Source organism: Xyrauchen texanus, chromosome 40 (genome assembly GCF_025860055.1).
Source record: "Xyrauchen texanus isolate HMW12.3.18 chromosome 40, RBS_HiC_50CHRs, whole genome shotgun sequence".
NCBI lineage: Eukaryota > Metazoa > Chordata > Actinopteri > Cypriniformes > Catostomidae > Xyrauchen > Xyrauchen texanus.
Window position 1 is genome coordinate 28196917 of NC_068315.1, and position 22671 is coordinate 28219587.

The 22671-nt window shown below is 39.5% G+C and overlaps 1 protein-coding gene across 1 annotated transcript in view; it reads right to left on the bottom strand.

Annotated features, from left to right (window-relative positions):
* Positions 1 to 22671, bottom strand: part of itga3b (integrin, alpha 3b) — a 77865-nt gene that overhangs the window by 9440 nt on the left and 45754 nt on the right. The window contains exons 3-12 of the mRNA XM_052112910.1: positions 20435 to 20511; positions 19904 to 20150; positions 17567 to 17671; positions 17268 to 17469; positions 7395 to 7588; positions 5558 to 5646; positions 5025 to 5161; positions 4619 to 4699; positions 400 to 467; positions 175 to 311 (exon numbers count right to left, since the gene is read on the bottom strand). Coding sequence (XP_051968870.1) covers positions 175 to 311; positions 400 to 467; positions 4619 to 4699; positions 5025 to 5161; positions 5558 to 5646; positions 7395 to 7588; positions 17268 to 17469; positions 17567 to 17671; positions 19904 to 20150; positions 20435 to 20511 — 1337 coding nt within the window. The remainder of the gene's footprint in view (positions 1 to 174; positions 312 to 399; positions 468 to 4618; positions 4700 to 5024; positions 5162 to 5557; positions 5647 to 7394; positions 7589 to 17267; positions 17470 to 17566; positions 17672 to 19903; positions 20151 to 20434; positions 20512 to 22671) is intronic.

Sequence of the window (22671 nt, forward strand, 5' to 3'; positions counted from 1 at the left end):
GCAAGGAATAATGTATCCCAAAATGATCTCAGAAGTCTTTGAATTTGCACAAAAAAACAAGTTTGAAATGCATTTTTTTTAATTATATTAAAATACAGGGTCTGCATCTGTGTGAATAAATGTTTGCACACTGTATGTGCATGTTAATGGTGGTCTAAGCGGGTGGTCTCTCACATTAACACTAAGTTCTAGCTCTTGACACATGGGTGCAGAGAAGGAGAGAAGGCCTGTAAAAGTGCTCTGCTTGTTGTCAAGGAAACGGACTCGGGTGCCACGGCGATTGTAGTCGGCCTCTACGGTGTATTTCACAGCTGAGAAGGAGGAAGAGACAAATAGCGTACAGTTAATTCATCTTGTTTGCCGACTATTTAGGAGTGTTTCAGCAGAGTTTCCACTTACTGATGTCCTTCTTGAAGGCTTTGTTTCCATTGCTGAGAGTGTACCAGAAACACACCTTCACCTTTATGCTGTAAAACATTAATATAATTTGGTTAAATGGCACTAACAGACAATTAAATTGTGTATCAATGTATTTAAAAGCTTGTTTGTATCAGAATCAACATGCAAATAATTGATTTGCATGGCACACATTTTACAATAAGTGATGCATAATGTGTCAATATAAAAAAATTTTACATCAAAGTTTTAGTTTAAAATGTATATGCATGTATAATGAAAAGTGTGCTTTGCACTCGTTTTTGTTTCTTTGAACCTTTACACCAATTTAAATCACCCCTTTGCCTTTGCTAGTTCATTTTGGTAACACTTTACAATAAGGCTCAATTCGTTATGTAAGGAATAATTGACGGCATACCAATGAATTACTGAAAACTAATGCACACCCAAGGTGGTAATGCAATTATAATTTTTATGAAAACGTATTATTCAGCTTATGGCACATGGCTGGTTTGGGTCGATTAAAATGAACTCTGGTGTAATTGCTCTGTTAGTGTGAACACTCCCATCTGAACCTTGCTCTGCTTCCAAACAACCTCTGGTGTGGTTTGATTGATATATGAACACAACATGGACCAAAGACGTCTAAACGGACCAAAAACAGGAAGTAATTTGCCTAATACTGACCTCAAGCATACCTGGTTCTTCTCCTCATAGTAGCTATGTTGCTCATTACAGAACGATACAGGCATCACAACTGCCTTCAGCCGTCCTTGCATCATATCTTCGTTTATGTGTGCAACGGAGGAATTCCTGGTGCTGTTTTGACTCCTTTACACATTTTCTTATCTCTTTGTTTGTTCTCAGCTGGTAAAAATACCACCCTATATATACATATATAAATCTAACGAGCACATTTCACCCAGCAGTTAGCATTGTTTTGAATGTTTGGCAAATTCCGTCACAAAATATACGTGGTAAAAATCAGGTTGTGACTTTTTCCTGATGCCTTTTGTTTTGTAACTTTAGGTTCAGTGTTAAAAATGCCAGTGATGATACAGTCTGAGTCTTCGTTGCCATTTAAAAAACATCACTTTAGAACTAGAAACGGAGGATAGCGAGGCTCGCGCTGGAGGAGGACTTACTGGAGGACTTACTGGAGTAATAATTTAATGCTTTTGTGTGTGTGTGTGTGTGTGTGTGTGTGTGTGTGTTTGCAAGTTCGTTTTTGAGGGATCGAAAGAGAGAAGCTCAGAAACTGAGAGAGATAGCCTGTGGAATTACCTTTATTTTTTGCAGCTCTCATCAAAAGTAACTTTTTTTTAACAAAAATTACTTTTAGGCACTTCTCAGCAGCAGTGAGTGTCGCCATATTTCCGATGTAAACCTTAACAACTGTTTTCAACCTTACTGTGAGCTGTTATGATACTGTTACTTAGGTGTGCGCTGTCATGACGGCTCTGTTTTACACTCGTGAGTAAGTGTTCATAATGCTTATAATGTATGTGTGTCCACGTGTGTGAGTGTGTAAAGAGAGCTGGAGGGGGAGTGCAAGGGTGTTTTACCACAGATAATATGGAAACTGATATTGATCAAGTGTATCTAGCTTTGATACAGCTCAAGCCTTCGTTGCTAGTTTGGAAACGTCACTTTAGATCTAGCAACGGAGGATGTGCTGCTTTTCGGCATTGGAGTAACAAGGTCGTGTGTGAGTGAAAGAGAGAGAAAGAGAGAGAGAGAGAGAGAGAGAGCCCAAGGATGCTTTTGAATTTAAAATTAAACACATTTAGGATATTATAGACATTGTTTGTCATTCTTATCTGATGTACTTATCCAATGTATTTGTTTTCATTTGTTATTTTGTTGTGGTGGCCTGTAGAGCTCTTTGAAATAACAAATAATTTGGCAAAGTGATATGGAACCGTTATGCGGTCAAGACATGGAACTACTTCATAGCCGTGCTTTTACTTGAAATATAATTGCACACCTTAGAACGTCTGTCAGAACGTTCTAAGGAACGTTCTAACGTTCTAACCAATCAGAATCAAGTATTCAACAGAACCATGGTATAACTAATATGAACAAATGGAACCTTATTGTAAAGTGTTAGTAAAATTTTACCTCACATGTTGTCAATGCTTAATACCACTTACAAAACATTAGTAATCTATGAAAATGTATGTTGATGTAAAGTGGACACATTAGAAGCATTTATTAAGCAGTTGCCAACATTAGAAACCTATTAAGTTCAGAACAATTGAATGGTCATCAGGCTTCATTATATGATAGATACTGTAAATGAGCATGAAGAACTGAGAAGTGCAGATTACTAAAGGTAACTAGGACTAGGTATGTTGGGACAGCACTCGAAGAAGCACCATTATTTTGACATCAGTGTGACAAAGAACGTGACAACACAAGTGAGTCAAGACATTACAGAAATGAATAAGAACACAAAGCGGACCTTTGCAAAATGACATAATCCCACTTTTTAATATCACTATAACAATATATTTTATGGTCCTAATAATCCTGAATTAGGGCATTTTATGTTTTTGATTAATATAAGTATGAATAAGTGTATTTGTTAAGCATCTATAACATGGTAACTTGTTAACACTTTATAAATGCTTAATAAATGCTCATTAATTGGCAAGTATTTCTTGAATGTAACACTTTTTTCATGTTGTTATAACCGATCGATATTCCGATATTATGTGCCTATTTTACATAATCAATTAAAAAAATGTTGCCCTCAAATGCAACCAAAATATAATTTTATTATTTTTTTCAGTATTCTGTACACACATTGGGACATCCACAACAAAATTAGGTATTTCAGAGGTTGAAAAATATTATATAGATAAATAATATAAAAAATACAGTCACCTACAAGTGATCATCACTCTATTGATGACAGCTAATTTTTCAGTTTAGTCCAATTAAAGAAACGTACATACCCATAAGTGCAGGAAAGGAGGTATTGCACCAAGTGAAAGAGTTCAAGTACCTCGGGGTCTTGTTCACGAGTGAGGGGACAATGGAGCGGGAGGTTGGCCGGAGAATTGGGGCAGCGGGGGCGGTATTGCACAAGCTCTATCGCACAGTTGTCACAAAAAGAGACCTGAGCCGGAAGGCAAAGCTCTCGATCTACCGGTCAATTTTTGTTCCTACCCTCACCTATGGTCATGAAGGGTGGGTCATGACCAAAAGAACTAGGTCGCGAGTACAAGTGGCCGAAATGGGTTTCCTCAGAAGGGTGGCGGGCTTCTCCCTTAGAGATAGGGTGAGGAGCTCAGTCATCCGTGAGGAGCTCGGAGTAGAGCCGATGCTCCTTTGCGTCGAAAGGAGTCAGTTGAGGTGGTTTGGGCATCTGTTAAGTATGCCCCCTGGCCACCTCCCTAGGGAGGTGTTTCAGGCACGTCCAGCTGGGAGGAGGCCTCGGGGAAGACCCAGGATTAGGTGGAGAGATTACATCACACTGGCCTGGGAACGCCTCGGGGTCCCTCAGTCAGAGCTGGTTAATGTGGCTCGGGATATGGAAGTTTGGGACCCCCTGCTGGAGCGGCTGCCCCCGCGACCCGACTTCGGATAAGCGGTTGAAGATGGTTGGATGGATGGATGGACATACCCATAACTTGTTTCCAACTATCCGTGCCATCCACGGTTTTCTTGGCTTCAAATGGGTCACATGCACAACAATATCAATGGAAGCCCAAATGAATCATGCATGTAAGCCGCTCTGCATTTGTCATGAGAGCTCACATTTTAAGGAGTGCCTGGTTGATGCGCTTGCACGGATCCTGGCAATGGAGCTTTCATTTTGCGGGAAGCTCGGTTGACACGTGAGTACGCCACATGAATAACAGAGCACAATTTGCTTCAAAGACCCTGCGCCCATCCATGTCCCACATGAAAAGCATATTTAGGTTGCTTCATCACCTGACGGAAATGAGTATGGACGCGGCTGACAAATAAAGACTTCTTAAAGAAAATTCTATATCGATATTTACGCATATCGATAAAACTGGATCGTTGGTCATTGGATAGATGAATCGTTACACCCCTAATGTAAAGTGTTACAAAAATAGATGGAGTGTAGCATGTCGCACATAATGTCACATGTTAACTTCACAAAGGTATTTCATGTCAACTACCTAGTTATGAACAGCAAGTGCCTATCCACTATTTAGGTAACATGTTAAGGGTTATGTGTTCTTACCAGGGATCAACACACTGACTTGGGATCACAATCTTGGGCTCCACTGTCAAGTTTTTAGACAGGTGGATGACCGGACGTGCCCTGAAAAACATCCATGAAACATCACATACTTAAGAATATCTTGACAATTTAACATCTGTGCCAACCTCAGATTGTACAATACCAGTTAAAAGTGTGGACATACCTACTCTTTTTTTATTATGGCTATTTTCCACACTTTAGTATAATAAAGTCATCAAAACAATGCAATCAGATTTTATATTTTAGCTTCCTCAAAGCAGCCACTCTACACTTTTTGCACAGCACACTCTCTCAAACAACTTAATGAGGTGCATCCTGAGATGAATTTTAAATAATATTCTATGTATGGACACTATCTATATCAAACACTATTGAAAGACTGAACCTTAAAAGAGCGATGCGGTCGTCCAAGGAGCCCACCAAAATGTCAGGGTAATCATTTCCATCCATATCCATTCCTCCATTGAGAGAGTAGCCAAACGTCTGAAAACCACTGGGACCTAATGATTTTCCCTCAATCACCTAATAAAAGGCAGACGCATTACAGATAATAGAGCAAATTCTGGCAATCCCATATTAACTATAGGAAAGAACATATATTTGAGCTTTTTAGTATTTCCTTTAAATATTACCCCTGTTTTACATAAATCCCCACCAGTGTTTTTGCCAGTGCTTATTATAGCTACATGTCATTCAGCAGTCTAGATATCATTTTCAGAAGTCAACTGCTCTTATTTTTATGGCACCTAATATGTGCTTAGAAAACGTGCTCAATTAGTGATCTAACAGGTAATAATTAAAGAAAAAAAAACCAGATGGTGATGTAGAAAAACACAAATAATAATAATAATAATAATAATAATAATAATAATAAAATACTCTATATTGGCAAAGGTGTTCTGTAATGCTTGGCTTTACCTGGCTGGATTCATTAGCTATTCCTTTTTTGCCTCCCATCCATATATAGACTTTTCCAGAGTCATGGAAAGGAGCACCGACCGCAATATCTGAGTGTGGAAACCAAGACACAAAACCTAGAGTATAAACCTTCCATAGCCACTTGATGGCAGCATTGTGACACAAATTACATTCATTAACTTTCAATTTCTGCACCACTAGCGTCACAAGAAAATTTGCAGAAATTATTCGTTAACAGCACCACAGAAAGACAATGTTTACACATTGTCTTTGAAATCATCCTACAAATCACTTTACTTATAACATAACTTATAGTTGTCTTTGCATATTAATTTAAAAAAGGAGTAAGTATTTTGGCATTGAAACAATTATACATCACTTCTTACTATTTCAGGGTTCGTACACTTTTTGAAGTATAAAATTACTATACTTTTCCATAGACAAGTCTTTTCAGTTGTTTGTGATAACTGGATAAGGACTTTTAAAAACCTTTGAAATTCAGGCTGTTTAAGAACAAGTTGGACTGATTAATTGAAAAGAATCAATTGAAATGGCCAACAAAGTCTCAGAATAAACGTAACTACATTTTTGCAAACAGACTTTTGCATGTCACATTCTACATTTCGCTGCAATTTGTTGGTGAAATTAACACAAGAGGCACAACAACAACTGTGTGTTTTACTGACTTTCAAATCACACCTACAAAGGCTGATTATAACTTTATAAACAGTAATTTTTCACACTGTTACTCACAAACTGCTATGTTATGATATCAAAACAGTTTTATTCTAAAGCATCTTTTGAGTATCAGTCAACATCATAGAAGAGACACAAAATTATGTGGTTGCTTAAGAAAATGTGCTTATCGTTTCACATTTCGTTTTTTGGATACTATTGGACTACTGAGATGCGGGTTGGCAATGTTTAGGTGGCACGAGGGGGACCTACAAAATATTAGGCAAGTAGTTTTAATGTTGTGGCTGATTGGTATATATATATAAATATATATATATATATTAGTGCCCGACCGATTTATCGGTCATCCGAAATTAACAGCCGATATTAGCATTTCACAGATATAACGTATATGCATATATTCTTTCCGATATGCAATATTAAAACCTATTTTTCAGAACATGTAATGCAGAAAACAATTCTTGGGGTGATTTAGAATTGGTGTCATAACGTACTTTGTCCAGCAGAGTGCGGTCCAACTCCATTGTTTACAGAGCTGAGCTGACGGTAACAGTACGGAGTTAAGCGGTGTCTTCACGGTAAGTTGCTAAATAGTTTATGAAATACCTACTGGAAAGTCAATAAATAATGACCCCATCATTTTCCCTTTTCAATATAACTATTATAACGTTAACCCTGTTCCTGACAACCATGTCACTCATGTTTATCACATCTATTTGCTATGTTAGCCATTTAGCTATAGTTTGTAAGTACAGTCAGTAATGTAGCAGATTGAAAGGTAAACATCAGAGCATTTTTTTGCAGCTCAGTAGACAATGGCGCAGTGGTACATTGTTACCTAGTTGGTGAGACGCAATGCTGGAAAGTAAATAAACAATGTCTGTCTTTTACTCTCCGTGACAAATAGCTTATAGCTAACAAGCTAACGCTAATGCGTAAACATGTATTCACCAAACTGTTTTGTTCAGGAATCGCAGTTTGGTAGCCCTTTCAACTGAACAATTCCATACATGCATACATACATACATACATATACATATACATACATACACACACACACACACACACACACACATACAGTGTTGTATTTGCCCAAAAATTATGATGTTTGGTGTGTGGCACCCAGATCCAACCGTGTTACCTTGAAATCCATCCTGATTGACGTCCCCCACTGCGGCAACAGCAAATCCAAATGCTGAACCTTTTTTACCCTTCAGAACCATGCTGGCTTTTCCCCGGAAGGACCCGTTTTCATTCATAAAGATGTAGACAGCTCCGCCCTCCTCCTTGTAGCGGTCAAAGTAGAATGGCGCCCCAACGATTAGGTCATTCCAGCTACATCAGCACACAAATGACAGCCACAAAAATAACATGTTATGTCTAAGATAAGGCTGTTTATTATCCTTGTTTATACCAGTATTTTATAGCTATGGTAAAGAATCAGGAACCTGCAGAATAAAAGCATTCAGCCGTTTACCCATTAACAATCTTAAGTATGAAGATGTACAGTACCGTAGAAATTTGAGGGAGCACCTAAGAAGCTTGATAGAAAACAAATTTGCTTTGGTCTACGTCCTTTCAATTTACATTCAAACTCAGTGAAGCATTGTAGAGACAGGTCTATGTGATGATAACACAATTTTGTGTTTGCAAACAGTGATATTGGGAAGTTATCCAAAAGTCAGGGCTATGCATACTTTATACTGTTTTTTGTTGCAGTGATTTATTGGTCTATAATCTAGAAGGGTTTGTGCCTATTTGCACAAACATAATGTTTAAAAAATTTAATGTTGAAAGTCCAAAAAGATTCTTCATAGGGCCAAAAGTCCAAAACATATTTACACAGAAAAAACACTAATAAAGATGACAAAATACAGAAGAGCATTTCCTCAAAAAAAAAAAAAATAAACTAGTGTATTCAGAATAGGGAAAAGCCTTAATATTCCAGTTGTTGTTCAATGGATAACAAAAAACACTTTGGATCAATTTTGGCCAATTTTCCCTGACAGTGCCAATGCCCTTTCAATTACAATGTGAATTCTAACACTAATACTACACTTCAATAAAAATTGCCTCATGTATAACAATCAAAAAACGTTTCTTGCCCCTATAGTGTCTGGGATTTTTTTCCACTGTGATGAAGGGATGAAACTCGAAAAATTAGAATATCGTGCAAAAGTTCATTAATTTCAGTAATTCAACTTAAAATGTGAAACTAATATATTATATAGACTCATTACAAGCAAAGTAAGATATTTCAAGCCTTTATTTGATATAATTTTGATGATTATGGCTTACAGCTTATGAAAACCCCAAATTCAGAATCTCAGAAAATTTGAATATTGTGAAAAGGTTCAGTATTGTAGGCTCAAAGTGTCACACTCTAATCAGCTAAACACCTGCAAAGGGTTCCTGAGCCTTTAAATGGTCTCTCAGTCTGGTTCAGTTGAATTCACAATCATGGGGAAGACTGCTGACCTGACAGTTGTGCAGAAAACCATCACTGACACCCTCCACAAGGAGGGAAAGCCTCAAAAGGTAATTGCAAAAGAAGTTGGATGTTCTCAAAGTGCTGTATCAAAGCACATTAATAGAAAGTTAAGTGGAAGGGAAAAGTGTGGAAGAAAAAGGTGCACAAGCAGCAGGGATGACCGTAGCCTGGAGAGGATTGTCAGGAAAAGGCCATTCAAATGTGTGGGGGAGCTTCACAAGGAGTGGACTGAGGCTGGAGTTACTGCATCAAGAGCCACCACACACAGACGGGTCCTGGACATGGGCTTCAAATGTCGTATTTCTCTTGTCAAGCCGCTCCTGAACAACAAACAACGTCAGAAGCCTCTTACCTGGGCTAAAGAAAAAAAGAACTGGTCTGTTGCTCAGTGGTCCAAAGTCCTCTTTTCTGATGAGAGCAAATTTTGCATCTCATTTGGAAACCAAGGTCCCAGAGTCTGGAGGAAGAATGGAGAGGCACTCAATCCAAGATGCTTGAAGTCCAGTGTGAAGTTTCCACAGTCTGTGTTGGTTTGGGGAGCCATGTCATCGGCTGGTGTTGGTCCACTGTGCTTTATTAAGTCCAGAGTCAATGCAGCTGTCTACCGGGACATTTTTGAGCACTTCATGCTTCCTTCAGCAGACAAACTTTATGGAGATGCTGACTTCATTTTCCAGCAGGACTTGGCACCTGCCCACACTGCCAAAAGTACCAAAACCTGGTTCACTGACCATGGTATTACTGTGCTTGATTGGCCAGCAAACTCGCCTGACCTGAACCCCATAGAGAATCTATGGGGCATTGCCAAGAGAAAGATGAGAGACATGAGACCAAACAATGCAGAAGAGCTGAAGGCCGCTATTGAAGCATCTTGGTCTTCCATAACACCTCAGCAGTGCCACAGGCTGATAGCATCCATGCCACGCCACATTGAGGCAGTAATTAATGCAAAAGGGGCACAAACCAAGTACTGAGTACATATGCATGATTATACTTTTCAGAGGGCCGACATTTCTGTATTTAAAATCCTTTTTTTTTTATTGATTTCATGTAATATTCTAATTTTCTGAGATTCTGAATTTGGGGTTTTCATAAGCTGTAAGCCATAATCATCAAAATTATATCAAATAAAGGCTTGAAATATTTTACTTTGCTTGTAATGAGTCTATATAATATATTAGTTTCACCTTTTAAGTTGAATTACTGAAATTAATTTTAATAACTTTTGCAGGATATTCTAATTTTTCGAGTTTCACCTGTATATGCAGAGTCTTTAATTAACATCCAAAAATAGACAGTGAGAAAACCAGTAGGCAGGCAAGGGTCAAAAATCCAAGGGCATGTAATGTACAGACAAACAAGTCCAAAATGACAGGCAAAGACAGTAATCCAGAGAAAGAAAATAAATCCAATATAAAGAAGAGTAGCAATAATCAACTGCACTCGATTGAATAACAAGACTTCACAAGGAGCCTGGAAACAAGCCAGCACTTACATGCATTGATGCAGATTAACACATCGAGCAACAGGTGCAGCGAAAAGAGACTTTTTTCAATATTGAGGCGATGTCGACCTCCTGTGGGGAAATAGGGTACTACAGCATAGGATGTTACAGAGCCTCAAAGTATAAAAGACCCTGTAGAAATGTGTTTAATGATTTTGAACAGACCCACATACCTAGGACAAAATTTTCTCAATGGCAGCTTGAGGCATACATCCTGGGCTTACAGCCACACACGTTGACCAGGTTTCAAGGAGGGAGCCGGTCAGCCGCAGTGATCGGCTTGAAGTTTTTGATGTCTTATGGCATGATGAAGGTGTACATGAGCCGTGATCAATGTTTGCTCACTCCTCCTCATCCAGTCATCCACAGCCTGACAAGGGAGAGTGGCAACTGGAAGCCTAGGTTGCACTGAAATGGATTAAGTCCTGTAGAAGTCTTTACCATAGAATTTTGTGCATATTCGACCCAAGAAACAACTCCAATCATGTTGATTGCCATGACAGTAAGATTGAAGGGAATATTCAATTAAAGTTAAGTTTCTCTACTTGCCTATATGACTGAAGGTGGTATCCAGATGTGACACTGATGTTTTCATTTAAGTGTTGGTAGAACGCTTTTCAGATGTGTGAAGTGAACAGAGGGACACTGTCAGACACAATATCCTCAGGCAAGCAATAAAAATAGAAGACATAGCGGAAAATGCTTTCAGCAGTTTCTGAAGCAGTGGGAAGTTTCTTGAGTGGGATTAGGCGCCTTGCTTTTTATAAACTGTCGATAACTACCAGGATAGTGGTGTACAACTGAGAAGTTGGTAAGTCAGTAATGAGGTCAAGTGTTAAATGGGACCAAGGGAGTTGAGGCACAGGTAGTGGCTTTAGCAAGCCAGTGGATGCTAGTTTGGACACCCATTGGATGAGGTGTGTGTGTACAGACTTGGGAATATATACCTTTTCCTGTGGACAGTTATGATGTGGGGTTCAGTAGACTGGGCATGCCAGATTCATCCAAAATCTCCCATCTCACTGGATCAAGCATTAGTGCGGGTGGAAGTATTGTCTCTGTATTTTCTCTGGCAAGGTGAAGTGTTGAATCGACTGAAGAAAAGAAACCAGCGTGCTTGACTGGGGTTTAACCGTTTAGCTGCTCAAATATATTCCAAATTCCTTAGATTCATGAATACTTGAAATGGGTGTTGAGCACTTTGACTGCTGCTTTCATTGCCAAAAGTTTACGATATCCTACGTCATAGTTTTGTTCCACAGGCGTGAGCTTGAGCAAATCAAAAAGGAATAGGGGTACAACTTAAGGGGTGTACTGTGTCTTTGGCAGAGAATAGCCTAAGCCACACACTGATGTATCAACCTCAACCACAAATGGCAACTTGGGATCTGGATGATGGAGGATCCAGCAAAGTGATGAGGGGTTACGAATGAATTGTCTATAGAAGTTTGCAAAGCTCAAGATGCGTTGTAATCTTTTAGAAACTTGGGGCGAGGCCAGTTTAGTACCGCTTGAACCTTAGTGTTGTCCATCGCTACCGTCCATCGCGTGTTCAAGAAAGAGACTGTGGTGTATAAATCTCACATTTTTCAGCTTTAGCTTCACTGATGTAATCCTCCATGGCTCTCGTTTCTGGTACAGAAAGGGGAAATACTTTGCTTTTAGGAGGAGTTGTGTCAGGTAACAGCTCTTGCACAATCGTGGGGTCGATGAGGGGGAAGTTGTTCTGCTAAAGGCTTCGATGAGACCAGAGTAAACAGAGGGAATGCCTGACACATAATCTGTTTAGGAATTTTTCATGTGAGTGATTCAACAAGGGATGGCAGCAATGGCATGTAGACATTGCTGATTGCATTGATGGCTCCACCTTAAAATTTGTATCCCACTCCAGGAGATCTCAGGATTATGTTTAGTGAGCCATGAAAACCCCAAGACTATGGGGTTGTGTGGAGTGTGAAAGGGACATATTTAAGTGTATTCTTTTGTTTAATTACATCTGTGGATGTATGGCATTGGCCTTATTATAGTTGAAGATTTTGCCCGCTTTGTGCTGTGGTTTTCTTGCTTTGTTGGGTCTCTCTCTCTTTCTCTCTCTCTCTCTCTCTCTCTCTCTCTCTCTCTCTCTCTCTCTCTCTCTCTCTCTTCCTCCATCCTCCTTGCAAGCTGATTAACAGCAGGTGTCTGCAATGAGGAGTACCAATCACTCCCCTGTCTAGATTGGTTGAAGAGGAGAGGGAAACAGGATAAATCCCAAAAAGATCTTCACTGTAATGGAGCTTCCCTTTTCACCATCCCAGACAGTTGTTCACGTAGTGCGTCTACATATTGCAGTTGCTGTAGTAATAGTAGTTTTTGATTGCTTTAAGTGATTGATGTGATGGTAACTGTTGTTGAAGCAGACCTTAGCCATTTAAATATTGTTAATCCCTCTTGAGAGCAAATACTGTAAATAGTAAACTAATATGGAAGTGTAGGGAGGTGGGTGCCATTTTGTTTAAACTTGTCTTTTCTCTTGTTTATGGCCAGTGAGGGATATAGTGTAAGTTTATGTGGTTTGTTTTGTTTTTCTTTTCACATATTAGTTAGATTTTACTTCCCATTAGGCAGAGGGTTAATGCTTGTTATTTTGGCCTTTGCCCCCTCCTGAAGCCTTTTTGGCTTTCTTCTTCTGTTTTGATTTAATAAATACTTCGTTTTAAACTCGACTGGAATGGGAGAAGGAAACTCCAATGGCTTGTTACTCCTCTCTAACCCCTAGTCTGGAAAGGGGATGTAACAAGGGGGGAAAAACTCACTGTCCGCAGCGGGTTTAGAACTGTCAGGCTGTCAAGAACATTGGGGCAAGTAGCTAGCAAATACCTTGCTTGGCCACAGTAAAGACATGATCCCTGACAGCAACGCCGCAGTCCCTCCTCCGCTGTCAGATGGGTGCGCCCGACCTGCACGGGTTCAATTTGGGGGCTGTCGGTCAGGAAATCATGGGTCAAACGGAGTTCAGATATTGTCTGGTGGCACAAAGAGGATTATCAAACTTGATGGAGAGGTTGATGTATTGATCCAAGCTGAGATTTTCATCACGACAGGCCAGCGCTGTTTCCAGGGATATACTTAGGCCACTGCGATATGGCAAACCAGTCTGAGCAGCCAGTGTACAGAATGTGAGTGCATAATCAGCAGCTGTAGATCTTCCTTGTTTCAAAGTGAGTAATTGTTCTCCAGCCTCTTTTCCACCAGCTGGGTGTTCAAATACCTCACAGAATCACATTTTAATTTGCTCGATAAAGAAGCACAGATTGTTTCCCTTTTCCACATGGAGGTGTTCTTGTCTAGTGCTCTCCCAGACAGAAAGGAAGTAATAAAAGCTGCTTGTGATTCATCTGTGGGGTAAGCATTGGGCTTTTGGGCTAAGAAAATTGTATAATGCTTTAAAAGTCCTTTGCACTGAGCAGGGGAGCCATCACATTTATCTGGTAGTGCTAAACGAGGATTTCCAGTGGGCAATGGGGCAACTGGATTGAGGGTGGATAAAGAGGTGTGGTGACTGTGGGGAAAGAGACAGCTGGAGGGGCAGAGGACTTCATATACTTAACAAGTTCCTCCGTAATTGCGGTCAGCTTGCATAGCTGTTTGTGATGTTCAGTGAGAACAGGTGCTTGCAAAGCTAAATGAGCATGCAGTTGTTGAAGCTCCGCTGGATCCGAATTAGGCAAAGTCTTCTGTGATGAAGGGATGAGATAGATGGGGATTGGATCCATATGCACAGTCTTTAATAAACATCCACAAACAGAAGGCAAGAGAGCATAAACCAACAGGCTGGACAAAAGGTCAATAATCCAAGGGCATGTAAATGTACAGGCAAACAAGTTCAAAATAACAGGCAAAGACAGTGATCCAGAGAAAGGCAATAAATCCACTCACAAGTAGAGAAGAAGGAACAAACAACACTCAAAATTGCACAAGAGTGAATAACAAGACTTCACGTGGAGCCTGGAAACAAGCCGGCACTTATATACACAGATGCTGGTTAACACAATGAGCAACAGGTGCAGAGAATAGAGTGTTGTGTCGGTGTGTTGAATTTTTACCTCATGCTTCTGTTTAATATGAAATAATTGTGCTCACAAAGAACTAGAATAAAACCTAAGGATAAAACTGAACAAAATATCTTAAGTCACTGATAGTTAATATTAATATATTCAATAATCAGTGCAATTTATGCAAGCACAACTGTCAATTATCAGGCACAGGGGAGACCGAGGATAGTTGTCACACTTTTTACTCCAGTGAATATTTCTCAGAGTAGGTTTATTTTTAAGAGCCAATTTCTGCACAATGAATGAATAAATGTTACACTTACAGTATATAACACTTTTCTGACACTATACTCAAAGCGCTTTAAATAGTGAACAGGGGGTTCTCTTCACCCATGACCAATATGCGTCATTCACCTGAATAATTCAATGGCAGTCATAGTGCGTCTGTTGGTGGAGAGGAGTAAAGGGATAGAGCCAATTTATGAATGAGGATTATGATTATGATGACTGATAAGTACATAGAATTTGTTCAGGACACAGGGGTTACACCCCTACTATTTTACGAGAAGTGCCCTGGGATTTGTAATGACCACAGAGAGTCAGGGCCTCAGTTAAACATCTCATCTGAAGGATGGAATAACAACATCTCTTAAAGTATTGTCTACAAAAAAAAGCTATAGAACATTTTCACAGTCATTGCTCAAGTAAAAGATACAGTCCACTGAACAAGTAAATAATTGTGTGGAACCAAGTGGAGTTGGGGAGGAGGAGGGTTTCAGAGAAAAACTGAGCATTTGAAATTCTAGACAAAGAGAGACATAGCTGATTGGCTTCCTGATTACACAATAAAGGGCCTATCAGCTTACACGATGCGAGCCAACTGGCTTAACATATCACATGTGAGTGAGCCGATTGGCTAACAGACAGCAAGTTAAAAGAACCTATCAGCTTGTGACATTTAGAGTTCCATGTCTGAACTTCAGTCATTTTTTTTAAATCAACATACAAAACCTCTGCTAGAGAAACATTTGCGCAATTGTACTCTTGACTCCAAATCTCATCGTTACTGAAAAACACAGATCAGCAACAATATTAAAGCCACCTGCAAAATATTGTGTAGGTCACCCTTGTGCCGGCAAAACAGTGCCAACCTACATTCTGGCATTTTGAATAGCATTCTGAGATGATATTCTTCTTGCCACAATTGTACAGAGCAGTTATCTGAGTTACCGTAGACTTTGTCAGTTTGAACCAGTCTGGTCATTCTCTGTTGACCTCTTTCATCAACAAGGCATTTCCATCCACAGAACTGCCACTCACTGGAGATTTGCTGTTTTTGGCACCATTTGGAGGTTAGCAGTCTTCCCCATGATTGTGAATTCAACTGAACCAGACTGAGAGACCATTTAAAGGCTCAGGAACCCTTTGCAGGTGTTTAGCTGATTAGAGTGTGACACTTTGAGCCTACAATACTGAACCTTTTCATAATATTCAAATTTTCTGAGATTCTGAATTTGGGGTTTTCATAAGCTGTAAGCCATAATCATCAAAATTATATCAAATAAAGGCTTGAAATATCTTACTTTGCTTGTAATGAGTCTATATAATATACAGGTGAAACTCGAAAAATTAGAATATCGTGCAAAAGTTCATTAATTTCAGTAATTCAACTTAAAAGGTGAAACGAATATATTATATAGACTCATTACAAGCAAAGTAAGATATTTCAAGTCCAGAGTCAACGCAGCTGTCTACCGGGACATTTTAGAGCACTTCATGCTTCCTTCAGCAGACAAGCTTTATGGAGATGCTGACTTCATTTTCCAGCAGGACTTGGCACCTGCCCACACTGCCAAAAGTACCAAAACCTGGTTCAATGACCATGGTATTACTGTGCTTGATTGGCCAGCAAACTCGCCTGACCTGAACCCCATAGAGAATCTATGGGGCATTACTAAGAGAAAGATGAGAGACATGAGACCAAACAATGCAGAAGAGCTGAAGGCCGCTATTGAAGCATCTTGGTCTTCCATAACACCTCAGCAGTGCCACAGGCTGATAGCATCCATGCCACGCCGCATTGAGGCAGTAATTAATGCAAAAGGGGCCCAAACCAAGTACTGAGTACATATGCATGATTATACTTTTCAGAGGGCCGACATTTCTGTATTTAAAATCCTTTTTTTTATTGATTTCATGTAATATTCTAATTTTCTGAGATTCTGAATTTGGGGTTTTCATAAGCTGTAAGCCATAATCATCAAAATTATATCAAATAAAGGCTTGAAATATCTTACTTTGCTTGTAATGAGTCTATATAATATATTAGTTTCACCTTTTAAGTTGAATTACTGAAATTAATGAACTTTTGCGCAATTTCTGAAATTAATGAACTTTTGCACGATATTCTAATTTTTCGAGTTTCACCTGTAAATACTCAAACCAACACATCTGGCACCAACAATCATGCCAAGCTCCAAATCACTTAGATCACATTTTTCCCCATTCTGATGGTTGATGTGAACATTAAATGAAGCTCCTGATCCCTATCCACATGATTTTAGGTATTGCACTACTGCCATACGATTGGCTGATTAGATAATCGCATGGATGATTGTTGGTGCCAGATGGCCTGTTTGGGTATTTCTGTAACTGCTGATATCCTGGGATTTTCACACACAACAGTCTCTAGAATTTACACCAAATGGTGACAAAAACAAAACAAAAAACATCCAGTGAGTGGCAGTTCTGCAGATGGAAATGCCTTGTTGATGAGAGAGGTCAACAGAGAATGTCTGCATCAACTCTGTACTATTGTGGTAAGAAGAATAGCATCTCTGAATGCTATTCTGAGATGCAGGTTGGTGCTGTTTTGGCAGCATGAGGGGGACCTTCACAATATTAAGACAATTTAAGACAACTTCCCGGTGTGATAACTAGCCTTGGTCTCCCCTACATGATGCTTGAGATATAAAAGTGACCTACTCATCGTTGTTGAGGTCTGTTGCCGCCAAGCAGCTGCCAAAGTATGACCCTACTTGTTCCCCTGGAATGGTCATCAGTGGTTCAAGAACTGTGTCTTGTTTTGCCAGGATCACTGAGCCCTTGAAGTTGTCTCTAGGAGCTCCTGTAACTACAGTATACTTTGTGCGATCCAGTAACTTTATGTCTTCAAGCACAGAGTATCCTGCAAAAAAGGTTGAGTATTCTTATACTGTAATTGCTTCTGTGCAATGAACACTGATATATGCCATGTGTTTCAAAACAGAAGACGCAATACATACCAATGTAGATGTTTAGCCTGTCCTCCCCAAGCATCCCAAAGCTTTTCTCACTGGCATCCCCAGCAAAATCTGAGTCAGTGTCCCTGCATTTCATATGGACATTACCTGGTAAAAGAAACAACCCCTTAGCCATATTGCATTTCCATTTCCTACTGTATAATATATATATATATATAGATTACATCCTCAAGTCTTTTTTGGGTATGATGTGACAAGCTTTGCACAACTGGACTTGGGTCTTTTATGCCATTGTTCTGTGCAGATCCTTTCAAGCTCTGTCAGTATTGTGCACAGCCATTATCAAGTCTCTCCAGAGATGTTCGATTGCGTTCAAGTCCGGAATCTGGCTGGGCCACTCAAGGACATTCACAGAGTTGTCCCTAAGCCACTCTTGTGTTGTCTTGGCTGTGTGCTTAGGGTCACTGTCCTGTTGGAAGGTGAACATTCAGCCCAGTCTGAGGTCCTGAGTGCTCTGGACCATGTTTTCATTAAGAATATCTCTGGGAGCCTGGGTAGATGGGACGCTGACTACCACCCCTGGAGTTGCGAATTCGAATCCAGGGCATGCTGAGTGACTCCAGCCAGGACTCCTAAGCAACCAAATTGGCCCGGTTACTAGGTAGGGTAGAGTCACATTGGGGTAACCTCCTTTGTGGTCATTATAATATGGTACTCACTCTTGGTGGGGTGCGGGATGAGTTGTGCATGGATGCCGTGGAGAATAGCGTGAAGCCTCCACGCACGCTATGTCTCTGAGGTAATGCGCTCAACAAGCCATGTTAAAAGATGCGTGGATTGACTGTCTCAGACACGGAGGCAACTTAGATTTGTTCTCCGCCACCTGGATTGAGGCATGTCACATCTTATCATGTGGCTTGTTGAGCGTATTACCGCAGAGGCTTCACGCTGTTCTCCATAGCATCCACGCACAACTCATCACACACCCCACCAAGAGCGAACTACATTATAGTGACCATGAGAAGGTTAGCCCATGTGACTCTACCCACTCTAGCAACCGTCGGTTGCTTAGGAGAGCTGACTGGAACTGAGGCCAAACAGTTCAAACTTTGTTTTATCAGACCAGAGAATCTTGTTTCTAACAGTTTTATTTTTGCAAATTCTTTTCATGAATGGTGGCCTCGCCCAAGACTGGTGACGGACTCCACCCTATTATCACAGATCCTCCCCTGAGTGATCTACACACAGTCTGCCATTTTGTTCCACGATGGAGCAGAAACAGTGAGAAGAATAATGAACATAAAAGTCTTCATGTACTCCTGGTATCAGAGCCACTGAAGATGCAGTGGGAAAATGTGCCCCCAAGAAAATGTAACATTTGTGTATGTTTGTGCAAATCATTTTACACCGGACTGCTTTGTGAATGAGTGTCAATATAAAGCAGGATTTTCAAAACATGGATCAGTACGAAATGTTTGTGTTCCAGCTTTAGGTATCGCACTTTATATTTTGTGAATCTTGTGAAAAGGGGCTGGGGAGCAGCAGCTCATTTGCATTTAAAGAGACACACATGAAATTTGCGTGTTTTTTATTCCACCCAAAAAGAGGCATTTACAACATGGTATAATAAATTATCTGTGGGGTATTTTGAGCTGAAACTTCACAGACACATTCTTGGGACACCTGAGACTTATATTATATCTTGTAAAAAGGGGCATAATAGGTCTCCTTTAAGTCAATGTGATATTTCAGTTTTTTATTTATAATTAATTTGCAAAGTAATCATAAATCTGTTTTTTCTTTGTCATTATGGGGTATAGAGTGTAGACTGATGTGATGAATAATTTATAATTTAAAGCATTTTACAATAAATGTGCTATATCTTTTTTCTCATGTGCATCTCACAATCAGAGGCAGCTGTATATGATGGGCTCATTAAAAAATGATGGCCATGGGACATATATTTATATTTATTACATGGCTCTCTGGACCACATGATTCTGATTGGCCAATCAGAGCATTAAGCAATTAAATATTTATGAATAATGACACTTCTCCTTTGCAAAATTGTATAACTCAGTCTCTACAAGTAAGCTAATAAATTCATAATCGACAATATTTCATCTGCATGTTTTTTTTTTTATATTGTTTTTTTTAGTTGTTAAGTAATTGTGTAATTCAGTAAGTGGGATAATGCACATCAGTTGGTAATTAAAAAAAAAAAAAAAACATTCAGTTGGATTCAAAATCCCTCTGCTTTGAGTCAGAGTCCTGATGACCCTCTAAGGGTTTATTTTTTATATTGACCAACTGACTGTACATTGCGAACCACTTTGCCTATCGACACATCTTACTCCAATCTCCCCTACCGTCACTCACCTTGCCACACGAAGCTGCCAGTGGTCCCAAAGTACACATCATTTTCCGTCATGCCCCCTGAGATGCCCATGTTACACATGCCTTCCAGGTTCTGATCATAGTTGAAGTCACACAGCTCATAAGTTTCAGACTGCCAGTAATCAGAGGAGTCGTAGGTCAGGTCGTTGCCCCGCACATAACACTTGCCAACCATACGCTGCTGTTCCTCTGAACCCTGAAGTTTTTTTACATAGCGATGACCACATGCCTGCCAACATGAGAGGACAGTGCAAATTTTGGGGATGAAATTTCAGGGCAATTTTTTTCAAACTTGATCACATGGTATATTGATAAGATAACATTTCATACTGTACACTGGGTGCTTTTCCTTTTTATGCCTATGAGGAAAATGGGGTGAAACATCTGATAGGTGTGGCTATATTAGAACACCGTAGCTTCAACCCTAATCAAACACACTATGAACCAGCTAATTTGGCTCAACTTGTTGACTTAATGCAAGTCAACAAGTTCTTATATCATAAAAAATCTCACCAGCACACGTCCTCCATTCCTTTGACTTGCCACAGTCACTCCCAGCCACATCCCCTCCACCATCTCTGTTGAATCAGCTATAGAAAAAAACAATGATTATTTGTAGAATTTCTCACTGTTAGCCTCCGATAACTACAGGAAAGAACATGTTACTTTGGAAGCGGTGATACATATTCAGTAAGGTTACAATGCTAAGAAAATTCCATGCTTAGTATAATATGCTGTAAAGCAGAACAGACCAAAGGACTGACAGTGCACCAGTGTGTCTTCGCAGAGTAACGTTTAGGTTACACAAACACCCTCAGGTGTTTTCTGTGCTGAAAGATCATAAGAACTAAACTAAATATCTGCCTGCAACACGAGGCAATCATAACTGGCTTATCTGATAGGGGAAAGTTAGACTATAAATTAGAAGGTAATTTGAATAACCCAAGATGAGGCAGCACTGAGGCTTTGAATTTTTTGGTTGCTGTCAGGGCCGTTTCTAGCTCTAAGCAGTATAAGCAGCCGCTAAGTTCCCCCAAGCCATCAGCAGGCCCCGCAAAGCAAGGTAGTTTCCAAGGAGGGTTTTGCTTAGGGCCCCCATATGCTCAGAAACGGCCCTGGTTGTTGTGTTGAGGCTTGTTTTACTGTAACATTCTCTAATGCCTAAAAACAAGAGCAGGGATTTTTGGGAAACAGATGGTGCTGTCTGAGTCACCAGTGAGCTTATTATTTTTAGACTGATATGATGAACTCATTACCTAATCTATGAGCTGAAACTCCAAAAGTTTGCCTTTTGACTTGAAGCTTCTAAAGCTAAATATGAACTACCTAGTTCACAATTCACACACACACACAAAAAAAATATTTTTAGAACAATATTTCAGTTCTGTTGGTCTATTCAATGCAAGTGTTAAAGTAACCCTTAAGACTCCAGTGATTAAATCCATGTCTTTAGTAGTGATATGATAGATGTGTGTGAGAAACAGACCAATATTGAAGTCTTTTTTTACTATAGATCTCCACTTCTAATTTTAATTCCACATTTTTACTTAATTTTACTTCTTCTTCTTTGGTTTTTGGCCATTCACATTCTTCATGTATATCGCTACTTATTGGAGAGAAAGGACAATATATAGGAAAATAGACTTCAATATTGATCTGTTTTTCACCCACACCTATCATATCACTACTTTTTCCAATAAATTCTCCTTCCTGCCCAGTAGTTGAAGATATACATGAAAAATGTGCATTGCCAAAAACAAAAGAAGAAGAATGTGGAAGTAAAAGCAAAAGTGGAGATCCATAGTAAAAACAAAAGACTTAAATAATGATCTGTTTCTCACCTACACCTACTGTATAATATCACTTCTGATGACATGAATTTAACCACTGGAGTCATATGGATTACTTTTATTCTGTCTTTATGTGCTTTTTGGACCTTCAAAATCCTGGCCAGCATTCACTTGCTTTGAATGGACCTTCTAAAAATCTCAGTTTGTGTTCTTCAAGCAAGTCATACACATCAGCAAAGGCATGAGGGTGAATAAAAGATGAGAGAATTGTAATTTTAGAATGAAAATATATATATAAAAAGAGGAAATGAATATTAAATAGTGTGTATATATATATATATATATATATATATATAGATATATATATATATATATCTCTCTCTCTCTCTCTCTCTCTCTCTCTCTCTCTCTCTCTCTCTCTCTCTCTCTCTCTATATATATATATATATATATATATATATATATACCACAGTTAGATCTGGTCCCCAAATCTGATTGGACAAGAGACATTCCATGAGCACTGATGGTCTGACACCATCAGCACTCCGATGCTTCACTGTGTGTGTATCACTGCACTTGTGTTCATGCTGTTTTAACTAATGTGTAAGAGCAGTGCAGATCTGTTAGGAGTTACAGCCTTTATTTTTTAAATTACATATGTTAGCCAGCAGGTGGTGTTGGTGACGTAAAGTGTTTACATAGAACAGCGCTCCGTGATCGCTTGTATTACTAATACATTACCAAAGCTAGAAAATAGCTTTAAACAGCTTTAAATGGACAACTTCAGGATTAAGGCTCATCACAGCTGAGAGACACAACTGATTTATTACAGAACTCATGGTGCTTACCTTTTACCTGAGTTTGCAATTTCTATAGGGAATGACACTTTTGCACTGGCTACCGCGAAATAGGGAGGAATACCCCCCGCTTGGATGTCTATTTTCCACTGAGAAAGCTGAC